The 13,891-nt window shown below is 50.0% G+C and overlaps 1 protein-coding gene across 6 annotated transcripts in view; it reads right to left on the bottom strand.

The window, feature by feature from the left end:
- Window positions 1-13,891, bottom strand: part of SYCP2L (synaptonemal complex protein 2 like) — a 905,846-nt gene that overhangs the window by 861,704 nt on the left and 30,251 nt on the right. For all 6 annotated transcript variants that reach the window (XM_063923155.1, XM_063923158.1, XM_063923156.1 and 3 more), the window contains exon 2: window positions 6,980-7,033. In XM_063923155.1, coding sequence (XP_063779225.1) covers window positions 6,980-7,033 — 54 coding nt within the window. The remainder of the gene's footprint in view (window positions 1-6,979; window positions 7,034-13,891) is intronic.

The raw sequence follows: 13,891 nt of genomic DNA, 5'->3' as shown, positions 1-13,891 counted from the left end.
TAGGATGATAGTGTTTTGACGTCACAGGTTTCCTGGCATGAACCATGGAAAGGCCCTTGTGAGCTAGAATGTTCAGCTCAACCACCATGCCGTCAAACGAAGTCGCCGTAAGTGCGGGTAGACGAACGGTCCTTGTTGAAGAAGATCTCTTCTTAGTGGTAGAGGCCAAGGGTTTCGACGGGCATGTCCAGAAGATCCGCATACCATGCCCTCCGAGGCCAATCCAGTGCAATCAGGATTGCCTGTACACCTTGATTCCTTATTCGCTTTAGCACCCTTGGGAGCAATGGAATCGGAGGAAACCGGTAGACCAGCCGGTACGGCCAAGGCAACACCAGTGCGTCCACTGCACTCGCCTGAGGGTCCCTGGTCCGTGAGCAATACCAGGGATGTTTCTTGTTGAGACGAGAATGCATAATGTCTATTTGTGGGCAACCCCACCGGTCGATGATCTGTTGGAACACCAGATGGTGGAGCCCCCACTCCCCCGGGTGGAGATCGTGGTAACTCAGGAAGCCCGCTTCCCAGTTGTCCACACCCAGAATGAAGATTGCCGACATTGCTCTTGCATTTCGTTTCGCCCAGAGGAGCATCTTTGACACCTCTCGCATGCAGGCTCTGCTTTTTGTCCCTCCTTGACGATTGATATACGCCACAGCCGTGGCGTTGTCAGACTGTACCTGGATCGCGTGATCCTTGAGCAGAGGAGAGGCCTGAAGCAGAGCATTGTAGATCACCTGAAATTCCAGAATATTGATCGGAAGGGGGTCTCATGGGCTGACCACCTGCCCTGGAACTGCGCCCCTTGGGTGACAGCTCCCCATCCCCGTAAACTTGCATCCGTCATGAGGAGGGTCCAATCCTGAATCCCGAAACTCCGACCTTCTAGGAGATTGGAGGACTGTAGCCACCACAGGAGGGAAATCCTTGCCTGAGGCGACAGCTGAATCATCCGGTGCATCTGGAGATGCAAACCGTACTACTTGCTCAGGAGATCCTATTGAAATGTTCTGGCATGGAACCTCCCATACTGGATTGCATCGTATGAGGCAACCATTTTTCCTAGCAATCTTATGCAGAGATGGATGGACACTCAAGGAGGCCGGAACACCACGCGGACCATCTCCTGAAGTGTTTTCGCCTTGTCCTCTGGTAGAAACACCATTTGGGCCACAGTATCCAGCAACATCCCCAGGAACAGGAGTCCTGAGTTGGCTCCAGGTGGGACTTCTGCAAGTTGAGGATCCACCCATGGTCTGATAGAAGATGGATGGTGCGGTCAATATGGAGCAACAAAATCTCCCTGGATCGTGTTTTTATTAGAAGATCGTCTAGATAAGGGACCACATTGACCCCCTGGACCCGGAGTTGGAACATCATCTCCGCCATCACCTTCGTGAATACCCTCGGGGCTGTGGACAGTCCGAACGGTAGCGCCTGGAATTGGAAGTGATTGTCCAGTAGGGCAAACCGTAGGTACACCTGATGAGGCGGCCAAATCGGAATATGGAGATAGGCGTCCTTGATAGCCAAGGAGACCATAAATTCCCATTCTTCCAGGCCCGCAATCACTGCTCGCAGGGATTCCATTATAAACTTGAACACCTTCAAGTAAGGATTCAAAGATTTGAGATTCAAAACGGGACTGATCGAACTGTCCGGTTTCGGCACCACAAACACGTTTGAGTAAAACCCTGTGCCGCGTTGCGGTAGTGGTACTGGAACAATGACGTGGGACCGAACCAACTTTAGGATTGCCTGTTGTAATGTAACTTGCATATCCTCCAAAGCTGGCAAGCTTGATTTGAAAAATCGTTGAGGGGGGGGAGTACCGTCGAACTCCAGCCTGTAGCCCTGAGAAACGAGATCTCTGACTCATGCATCCTGGCAGGAAGTCTCCCAGACGCGGCTGAATCGACACAGTCGAGCTCCCACCTCAAGATCCCCTCAGGGTGGGTGCGCAGAGTCATGCTGAGGCTTTAGTGGAAGCAGACCCGGAGGACCGTTCCTGAGAACTGGTGCTTGCAGGCTTTCTGGACTTAACTCTGGTGCCTCTAGCCGCATTGGAGGCACCTCTGGCCTTAGATCGAAACCTGTGAGACCGAAAGGACTGGACAGACGGCCCCAGATAGGAGAGTCTCGCCAGCGGGGCCCCCAAGGAGAGAAACGTGGATTTCCCAGCCGTAACTTTGGAAATCCAGGTACCCAATTCGACCCCTAAAAGCCATTCCCTGGAAAAGAAGAGGTATTCCACACTACATTTGGATTCTGCATCCGCAATCCCTGCGCGCCAACACTGCCATGGCATAAGTCCGAGCATTAATGTTCCCCATCTCCTTGAGCTAATCACAGAGTACACGGGTAGTGTCCTGAATGTGCTTCAGGAGGGTTACCATAGTAACTAAGGGCATATCCCGAGAGGCCCCCCTGAATCTGAGTGGCCCAAGAATTAATAGCCTGGGTCATCCAGCAACCGGCAATAACCGGTCTCTTTGATATACTGGCTGCTGTGTATATAAATTTTAGGGTAGTCTATCTTCCTATCCCCAGGATCCTTCATGGTAAAGGAGCCCGGGGCAGGCAGCACTGCTTTTATAGACAGGCGAGAGACTGAGACATCCACCCCAGGGGGTTCCTCCCAAAATTTTCTAACTTCAGGAGCAAATGAGAAAGTGCGCAAAAACTTTTTGGACACTTGGAATTTTTTGTCTGGATTTTTCCATGCCTGTTTGAATAAGTCATCTAACTCTGGAGAATCAGGGGGAAAGTGACATTAGGCTTGTTTTGTACAAAGAAAAACGACTGCTGTGACGCAGCATCCTCTAGAGCTGGGGTGGGGAACCACCGGGCCGCGGGCTATATAAGGCCCACAAAGCCGTTTGTTCCGGCCCACCCGCTTGTGTCAGTGAGACACGCCGCCGCTCAGTCCGGCGGCAGCGTGTCTCAGCTGTCAGGGCAAGGAGGAGAGCTCAGCTACTATGTACGGCGGCAGGTAAGATCTCAAACCAGCCACCGGTTCATGAGCCAATCAGAGCTTGCGGACCGGCAGCCAATCAGGAGCCGTCGCTGCCGGTCTGCGAGCTCTGATTGGCTCATGAACCGGCAGCTGGTTTGACGTCCTACACGCCGCCTGACATAGCCGCCCTCTCCTCCCTGTCCTGACCCCTGAGATACGCCGCCGGATGGAGCAGCAGCGGTAAGCAGCACAGTGGGGTGGGGGAACACTGTGCGGGCATTTGTATACCTGGCACTGTGGGAACATTTGTATACCTGGCACTGTGGGAACATTTGTATACCTGGCACTGTGGGAACATTTGTATACCTGGCACTATGGGGTCATTTGTGGATCTGGCACTGTGGGGGCATTTGTATACCTGGCACTGTTGGGGTATTTGTGGATCTGGTGTCACGTCTAGCAAAGTCGACTTGCCCAAGGAGGTAGATGGCTGTGGGTGAACAAGATGAGGTGGTTGGATACAGTTTCCCTCGCATGGGACACGGAGAAATGAAGAACGTAGGCGGGGTTGAAAGTCAATAAATAGTATTTATTATGTACAGGGCTGAGGTAGGGAACTGTGGCTGGAGCACAATGGTTAAAGCACGTAGTTGCGGATAAAGAACTGCAGGTTGTGGCTTGAAAGACGAGGTTGTGAATAATGAACTGCGGAACTGTGGATGGTGGTTAAAAGACGTGGCTGGAGGTAAAGAACTGTGGACTGTGATATGAAAGATGAGACTGTAGATGATGAACTGTGGATGGTAGTTGAAGACGTGGCTGGAGACAAGGACTGTGGACTGTGGTTTGGAGGATGAGGCTTAAGATAACAATCTGCAGGTTGTGGTCGGTGGTACAAAGACGTGGCTGGTGAAGTAGATCTGTGGAGTGTGGCTTGAAAGACGTGGCAGAAGACCCGGGGCCGACTGTACCCAAAGAGTCTTACTGGACCGGGTTTTCCAGGAGCGCTTCCACAGGCAGCAGCAGGTTAGGAACAGCAGGACTGCAGCAACAATAGGGAACCGACCAAGCAGGAGCAGGAGTAACCATAATACGACAAGGATCCTGGGAGCACAGGCAAAAGCACCTACAACAGGGCTGTAACTTGAAGCACTGGCATCCCTGTCCTAAACCAGCACCCTTTTATAGGGAGAGCTTCCCCTGGATTGGCTGGAAGAAACAGGAACTATGCTAAAACTTGGTCTCCAACATGGCGGCGCCCAGTAATGCAGACCTTTCTGCAAAGCCAAATTGCTCACTGCCACTGGTCTCCTAGCAACGGCTCAGCAAGAGCGACTCGCTGTAGCGGCATCCCGCAGCCACGAGCGGACCCCCTCGCTGCCGCCACTGCTGCCCACGGACCCGGCGCAGCAGCCCATCTCCACGGCCCCAGCATACCAGTAAGACTCCGGACGCTGACATCTGGACTGTGGGGGCATTTGTATACCTGGCACTGTGGGGGCATTTGTATACCTGGCACTGTGGGGGCATTTGTATACCTGGCACTGTGGGGGCATTTGTATACCTGGCACTGCACTATTGGAGTCATGTGTATCACTTCCCATTTTAATTGGCCACACCCAGTTTTTTGTCTCAGTACCTCTAAGGGGCAGACCTACTGGGGGGGCAGGGTCATTTTTTGTGTTGAGAATTTTTGTACGGCCCCCGAAGGATTTTATAAATATCCAAATGGCCCTTGGTAGAAAAAAGGTTCCCGACCCCTGCTCTAGAGGGAGCTTGAACACATCCCTTATAGCCAAAATGAGGGGTTAAAATCCATGAGCAGCATCGGGATCCCCACTAACGGGGTCCAGATCATCTAAATCAGATAGAATAGCAGGTAAACCACGCTTCTCAGGACCTGCATAAGAGAAGGGGGACTGTGAATCTGCCCTAGCAGCTAAATCTGCAACAGCTTGTTGTAGTAGCTGAGTTTTCTGCACATTAGCAGTGAGCTGGGATGACATATCCAACACCATAGTTTTAAGAGACCCTAACCAGTGGGGCTCTGGACTCTTGCCCCTTCACTGATTTGTGAAGATTGACTGCATTGTTCACAGGAAACAGTCATTATATAAGGGAGAGAATCTAGTGTGACATACACTGCACAGCTTGTTTTTACCCATATTCACAGTAAGCACAATAACATACACACAGACCGTTATAATGCAAGCCTGCCCTACTGTATGTGAGAGGAGAGAGAGAGAAAACACCAGCACATCCTGACATGCACACAGCCCCAGTGAGGCTGTCAGCTCCCTATAATACACTAAACACTAGCAATTATTGTCCTAGAAAGGAACAGGATAGTGTACACAAGCAGCTCTCCCCTTTGCTACACCCTGTACCACAGAGGTTCTCAAACTCGGTCCTCGCGGGCCCACACAGTGCATGTTTTGCAGGTCTCCTCACAGAATCGCAAGTGAAATAATTAGCTCCACCTGTGGACCTTTTAAAATGTGTCAGTGAGTAATTAATACACCTGTGCACCTACTGGGTTACCTGCAAAACATGCACTGTGTGGGCCCCCGAGGACCGAGTTTGAGAACCTCTGCTGTACCAGATATCCAGCATGTCTGAGGATCAGGAAGCGCTGCATGTGCTGTTTGTGGTGCAGTAAGCAGAGGAAGGCGCCAAAATGCAGCAGATCCCGCTGAGGTAGCTCCGCCCCCTCCTATGGCGCCGGAGTTACATACATTTATTATACTTGCAAAAGCCTCCTTTTGAGCTTAAAGCATTACACAAGTGCTAGTCAAGCCCTATTGTACCAGTTCTACACGAGGGTCTTATCCCCCCCCCGGAGAGTCCTGTACGCCGTGCCTGTGGTCAGCTGCACTTTGAACCGGGATGGCCCCCGATGTCACCTTCAGGCAACGTTAGGTGTGTGTGGCGTGTTCCCCACTGAACAATAACCCCTGCAGCGGGGAAGCGGCTCTGCACCTCGTAAGGCCGGTGACCGTCCCTCCCCCCAACTCCCACGGTGCAGGTATGCTGTTGCCCAGACCGCATACCGAAAATAATAAAAGAATAAAAGAAATTGAAGAAAACTCTCTGGAGCTGCAGAGATGTGCATCCTCTCCTGAGGAAACATTTTTTCTAAACTGCCTGTGGCAGGGAGCATAGAGGGGAGGAGCCAGCACACCCAGCTGAAGAAATTTACAGTGCACCGACTCCTTTGGACCCCGTCTATACCCCATCGTACTAGTTTCCCCCAATATCCCTTATGGATGCTAGAGAACTACTAGTACTTAGCAATGACTTCGTATTTGCTTCTACGTAGGGATACTACTGGTATTTTCTTACAAAAAATAATTACATCTATAAATATATCGTTTGTAATACCGTTCATCCACAAATGTTTTTCTGAAGATGGTCAGCCGGATAGTTGACCTAATCATATTGTTTAGCGTGACTTTAGTCTTCCATTATATGCAGACAGATTCAGTTACAGGTGAGCTGCTGCCAGATTGACTTCTGATGGTTTTGCACATTGTCTGGGAGGTGATTTCTGCTCTCAGCCTACCATAATGGCCCAGTAGCTGAGGCTGCCTCTTACTACCTTCAATAATCAATGCCTTCCCTCAACACGAATTACAAGAACCCCTTTCTGTTAAGGACATGACAAAATTGGTACTGTGAGAATGAGACAATCTTGAAGACCAGGTATCATCATGGCATCCACCAGAAATGCTAAGAGAAGCTGCTAAGAATAACACCGCTATGTCTGCGGTAAGTGGTGGGATGTATAGCACCCAAAAGGCAATGCTTGATATATCCTGCCCTTGGGTCAGTTCTTCCCTACAGGAAAAAAAGACACCTATCTGGTGACTTATCTCGCTCTATAATTGTGATAACACATGAAAAAACTGCAGTTCCACTTGTAAACAAAAACTAGGTTTCTTTTAAACAGTATTGTGCAATGAATATTAACATTCATCAATAGTACAGTAACTGCTAGAACATCAGAAAGGTTATGTAACGTACATAATACTCAGATTGAATGTTCATCTTTTCAGATGGATGCAAACGCTCTTTATCCTGTAGAAAAACAAAAACAATAAGTTGATGGTACAGGCAAAAACTTTCTGCAGCATTAGAAAAACTTCCAGAAAACACAGATGGTCAGTGTGTGTTACTTACAGTGGAATCAGTACGAAATCCTGCTGGCCGGGATCCCGGCGGTCGAAATACAGACACCGGAATCCCGACCAGCACAATCCCGACAGGGGAGGCAAGCGAAACGCAGCCCCTTGCGGGCTCGCTACGCTCGGCACAGTAATTTATTCTCCCACTATGGGTGTCGTGGACACCCACGGAGGGAGAATATGTCGGGATTGTGCCGGTCGGGATTCCGTTGTCGGTATTTCGACCGCCGGGATTCCGTCCAACAGGATCTTGACCGCATCCCCTTACAGTATGTACTAGAATTTTTTTAAATATTACACTTCATGCTGCTGCTATCCTATCACTTTTCTACTAAACTACTACTTTGTGTTTCTAATGATTGAAAACACTTAAGATCAGCGGAAATGTGTTTTTGAAAAATTATTTTTAAAAAACCCTCTAAACCAACAATGTATAGTATGAAATCCATCTCTACTAGATATTTTTATAATGTGGCTGCATACTGGAACTGTCTGGCTTTGGAAGTCTCTGATGCAGAAATCGTAGGCTGCGTAAGAGCTTCATGACTTCTGGATAATAGAAAATAAGAATTTACTCACCGGTAATTCTATTTCTCGTAGTCCGTAGTGGATGCTGGGAACTCCGTAAGGACCATGGGGAATAGACGGGCTCCGCAGGAGACTGGGCACTCTAAAGAAAAGATTAGGTACTATCTGGTGTGCACTGGCTCCTCCCTCTATGCCCCTCCTCCAGACCTCAGTTAGGGAAACTGTGCCCGGAAGAGCTGACATTACAAGGAAAGGATTTTTGGAATCCAGGGTAAGACTCATACCAGCCACACCGTACAACTTGTGATAACCTTACCCAGTTATCAGTATGAACAACAACTGAGCCTCACTCAACAGATGGCTCATAACAATAACCCTTATTTAAGCAATAACTATATACACGTATTGCAGAAAGTCCGCACTTGGGACGGGCGCCCAGCATCCACTACGGACTACGAGAAATAAAATTACCGGTGAGTAAATTCTTATTTTCTCTGACGTCCTAGTGGATGCTGGGAACTCCGTAAGGACCATGGGGATTATACCAAAGCTCCCAAACGGGCGCGAGAGTGCGGATGACTCTGCAGCACCGAATGAGCAAACACAAGGTCCTCCTCAGCCAGGGTATCAAACTTGTAGAACTTTGCAAAGGTGTTTGAACCCGACCAAGTAGCCGCTCGGCAAAGCTGTAAAGCCGAGACCCCTCGGGCAGCCGCCCAAGAAGAGCCCACCTAACTTGTGGAATGGGCTTTTACTGATTTTGGATGCGGCAATCCAGCCGCAGAATGAGCCAGCTGAATCGTGCTACAGATCCAGCGAGCAATAGTTTGCTTTGAAGCAGGAGCACCCAGCTTGTTGGGTGCATGCAGGATAAATAGCGAGTCAGTCTTCTTGACTCCAGCCGTTCTGGAAACATATATTTTCAAAGCCCTGACTACGTCCAGCAACTTGGAGTCCTCCAAGTCCCGAGTAGCCGCAGGCACCACAATAGGTTGGTTCAAATGAAACGATGATACCACCTTTGGGAGAAATTGGGGACGAGTCCTCAATTCTGCCCTGTCCATATGGAAGATCAGATATGGGCTTTTACATGACAAAGCCGCCAATTCCGACACACGCCTAGCCGATGCTAAGGCCAACAGCATGACCACTTTCCACGTGAGATACTTAGGTCCACGGTCTTAAGTGGCTCAAACCAGTGGGATTTCAGGAAATCCAACACAACGTTAAGATCCCAGGGTGCCACTGGAATTCCTCTGTAGGGGCCGTCCTGGCCTCACACCAAGCAACATATTTTCGCCATATACGGTGATAATGCTTTGCTGTCACGTCCTTCCTAGCATTTATCAGCGTAGGAATGACCTCATCCGGAATGCCTTTTTCCGCTAGGATCCGGCGTTCAACCGCCATGCCGTCAAACGCAGCCGCGGTAAGTCTTTGAACAGACAGGGCCCTTGTTGCAGCAGGTCCTGTCTGAGAGGCAGAGGCCATGGGTCCTCTGTGCGCATTTCTTGCAGTTCCGGGTACCAAGTCCTTCTTGGCCAATCCGGAACAATGAGTATTGTTCTTATTCCTCTCTTTCTTACTATTCTCAGTACCTTGGGTATGAGAGGAAGAGGAGGAAACACATATACCGACTGGTACACCCACGGTGTCTCTAGGGCGTCCACAGCTATCGCCTCAGGGTCCCTTGACCTGGCGCAATATCTTTTTAGCTTTTTGATAAGGCGGGACGCCATCATGTCCACCTGTGGCAGTTCCCATCGCTTTGCAATCTGTGTGAAGACTTCTTGATGAAGTCCCCACTCTCCCGGGTGGAGGTCGTGTCTGCTGAGGAAGCCTGCTTCCCAGTTGTCCACTCCCGGAATGAACACTGCCGACAGTGCTTGCACGTGATTCTCCGCCCACCGAAGAATCTTTGTGGCTTCCGCCATTGCCATCCTGCTTCTTGTGCCGCCCTGGCGGTTTACATGGGCGACCGCCGTGATGTTGTCTGACTGAATCAGCACTGGCCAGTTTCGAAGCAGGGGCTCTGCTTGACTCAGGGCGTTGTAAATGGCCCTTAGTTCCAGTATATTTATGTGTAGAGAAATCTCCAGACTTGACCACAGCCCTTGGAAGTTTCTTCCCTGAGTGACTGCCCCCCATCCTCGGAGGCTTGCATTCGTGGTCACCAGGACCCAGTCCTGTATGCCGAACCTGCGGCCTTCGAGAAGGTGAGCACTCTGCAGCCACCACAGAAGAGACACCCTGGCCCTTGGGGACAGGGTGATCAGCCGATGCATCTGAAGATGCGATCCGGACCACTTGTCTAACAGATCCCACTGAAAGATCCTTGCATGGAACCTTCCGAAAGGAATGGCTTCGTATGAAGCCACCATCTTTCCCAGGACTCGCGTGCAGTGATGCACCGATACCTGTTTTGGTTTCAGGAGGTCCCTGACCAGAGATGCTAATTCCTGGGCCTTCTCCACCGGGAGAAACACCTTCTTCTGTTCTGTGTCCAGAATCATGCCCAGGAAAAGCAGACGCGTCGTAGGAATCAGCTGCGACTTTGGAACATTCAGAATCCAGCCGTGCTGTTGCAACACTTCCTAAGAGAGTGCTACGCTGATCAACAACTGCTCTCTGGACCTCGCCTTTATGAGGAGATCGTCCAAGTACGGGATAACTATAACTCCCTTCTTCCGAAGGAGTATCATCATTTCGGCCATTACCTTGGTAAATATCATCGGTGCCGTGGACAGGCCAAACGGCAACGTCTGGAACTGGTAATGACAGTCCTGTACCACAAACCTGAGGTACTCCTGGTGAAGTGGGTAAATGGGGACATGCAAGTAAGCATCCTTGATGTCCAGCGACACCATAAAATCCCCCTCTTCCAGGCTTGCAATAACCGCTCTGAGCGATTCCATTTTGAACTTGAATTTCTTTATATAAGTGTTCAAGGATTTTAAATTCAGAATGGGTCTCACCGAACCGTCCGGTTTCGGTACCACAAACATTGTGGAATAGTAACCCCTTCCCTGTTGAAGGAGGGGGACCCTGATAATCACTTGCTGGAGGTACAGCTTGTGAATTGCCGCCAGTACTACCTCCCTTTCCATGGGGGAAGCTGGCAAGGCTGATTTGAGGTAACGGCGGGGGGGGGGGGAAGTCGCTTCGAATTCCAGCTTGTATCCCTGAGATACAATTTGTACAGCCCAGAGATCCACCTGTGAGCGAACCCACTGGTTGCTGAAGTTTCGGAGACGCGCCCCCACCGCACCTGGCTCCGCCTGTGGAGCCCCAACGTCATGCGGTGGACTTAGTGGAAGCAGGGGAGGACTTTTGTTCCTGGGAACTGGCTGCATGGTGCAGCTTCTTACCTCTACCCCTGCCTCTGGTAAGAAAGGATGCGCCCCTGACCCTCTTGCCTTTCTGAGAACGAAAGGACTGCATTTGATAATACGGTGCTTTCTTAGGCTGTGAGGAAACCTGAGGCAAGAAAGTGGACTTTCCACCTGTTGCTGTGGATACGAGGTCCGATAGACCGTCCCCAAACAATTCCTCACCCTTATAAGGCAAAACCTCCATGTGTTTTTTAGAATTAGCATCTCCTGTCCATTGCCGAGTCCATAAGACCCTCCTGGCAGAAATGGACATAGCATTAATTCTAGAGCCCAGCAGGCAAATGTCCCTCTGAGCATCCCGCATATATAAGACGACGTCTTTTATATGGCCCAGGGTTAGCAACACAGTATCCCTGTCGAGGGAATCTATGCCGTCTGACAGAGTATCTGTCCATGCTGCTACAGCACTACACATCCAGGCTGAAGCAATAGCAGGTCTCAGTAGAGTACCAGAGTGTGTATACACTGACTTCAGGATAGCTTCCTGCTTTCTATCCGCAGGCTCCTTTAGGGCGGCCGTATCCTGAAACAGCAGGGCCACCCTTTTAGATAAGCGTGTCAGCGCCTTGTCCACCCTAGGGGATGTTTCCCAACGTAACCTGTCCGTTGGCGGGAAGGGTACGCCATCAGTAACCTCTTAGAAATCACTAGTTTCTTATCAGGGGAACTCCACGCTTCTTCACATAATTCATTTAATTCATCAGATGGGGGAAAAGTCACTGGCTGCTTTTTCTCCCCAAACATATAAACCCTCTTGGTATTAACAGGGTTAATCTCAGAAATGTGTAATACATCTTTCATTGCAATAATCATGTATCGGATGGCCTTGGTCATTTTAGACTGTAAATGTGCCTCATCATCGTCGACACTTGAGTCGGACTTCGTGTCGACATCTGTGTCAACCATCTGAGATAGAGGGCGTTTATGAGCCCCTGACGGTTTCTGAGTCGCCTGGGCAGGCGCGGGCTGAGACCCCGGCTGTCCCAAGGCTGCAGCGTCAAACCTTTTATGTAAGGAGCTTACATTGTCGTTTAAGACCTTCCACATATCCATCCAATCAAGGTGTCGGCCCCGACGGGGGCGACACCACACTTATCTGCCCTTGCTCCGCCTCCACGTAACCCTCATCAAACATGTCGACACAGCCGTACCGACACACCGCACACACACAGGGAATGCTCAGACTGAGGACAGGACCCCACAAAGTCCTTTGGGGAGACAGAGAGAGAGTATGCCAGCACACACCACAGCGCTATATAACACAGGGATTTTCACTTATAATAAGTGATTACCCAATAGCTGCCTTATATGTTTTATTTGCGCCTAAATTTATGTGCCCCCCCTCTCTTTTTTACCCTTCTTGTACCTGGATACTGCAGGGGAGAGCTTGGGGAGCTGCTTCCAGCGGAGCTGTGAAGAGAAAATGGCGCTGGTGTGCTGAGGAAGAAGGCCCCGCCCCCTCAGTGGCAAACTTCTGTCCCGCTTTGTGTAAAAAAATGGTGGGGGTTTTTACATATATACAGTGCCAGACTGTATATATCTATTTTTATTGCCAAAAGGTACTTCAATTGCTGCCCAGGGCGCCCCCCCCCCCCCCCAGCGCCCTGCACCCTACAGTGACCGGAGTGTGTAAGTGTGCTGGGAGCAATGGCGCACAGCTGCAGTGCTGTGCGCTACCTTAAATGAAGACAGGAGTGCCGCCGATTTCGTCGTCTTCAAGCTTCTGTTCTTCTGGCTCTGCGAGGGGGACGGCGGCGCGGCTCCGGGAACGGACGATCGAGGACAGGTGCCTGTGTTCGAACCCTCTGGAGATAATGGTGTCCAGTAGCCTAAGAAGCACAAGCTAGCTGCAAGCAGGTAGGTTTGCTTCTCTCCCCTTAGTCCCACGTAGCAGTGAGTCTGTTGCCAGCAGAAGCTCATTGAAAATAAAAAACCTAATAAATACTTTCTTTACTAGTAAGCTCAGGAGAGCCCACTAGGAGCACCCAGCTCTGGCCGGGCACAGATTCTAACTGTGGTCTGGAGGAGGGGCATAGAGGTAGGAGCCAGTGCACACCAGATAGTACCTAATCTTTTCTTTAGAGTGCCCAGTCTCCTGCGGAGCCCATCTATTCCCTATGGTTCTTACAGAGTTCCCAGCATCCACTAGGACGTCAGAGAAATACTCAGTACATATTGCTGCATTTACAAAGGGGTAACGACCAATAGGGATCCGGTCTTTAAGTCGACTGCACTTAGGTCGACACTCATTAGATCGACCACTATTGGTCGACATGCATTAGGTTAACATGATCTATAGGTCGACATGTACAAGGACGACATGAGATTTTCACTTTTATGTTGTTATTTTTTAACTCTTTTATACTTTACGATCCATGTGGACGATTGGGAAGTAACCACAGCGAAGCACCTTACCCAAAGCGAGGGGACACTGTGCACTAATTGGGGTTCCCGGTCACTTTACAAAGAAAACGACACCAAAAAATAAGAATTTACTCACCGGTAATTCTATTTCTCGTAGTCCGTAGTGGATGCTGGGGACTCCGTAAGGACCATGGGGAATAGACGGGCTCCGCAGGAGACTGGGCACTCTATAGAAAGATTTAGGACTATCTGGTGTGCACTGGCTCCTCCCCCTATGACCCTCCTCCAAGCCTCAGTTAGGAACTGTGCCCGGAAGAGCTGACACAATAAGGAAGGATTTTTGAATGCCGGGTAAGACTCATACCAGCCACACCATATAACACGTGATAGGAACCCCGGTTAACAGAATGATAACAAATGGAGCCTCTGAAGAGATGGCTCACAACAAAACCCGATTTTTGTAACAA

The sequence above is a fragment of the Pseudophryne corroboree genome, chromosome 5 (assembly GCF_028390025.1).
Source record: "Pseudophryne corroboree isolate aPseCor3 chromosome 5, aPseCor3.hap2, whole genome shotgun sequence".
NCBI lineage: Eukaryota > Metazoa > Chordata > Amphibia > Anura > Myobatrachidae > Pseudophryne > Pseudophryne corroboree.
This window is presented reverse-complemented; position numbering and strand designations above follow the sequence as displayed.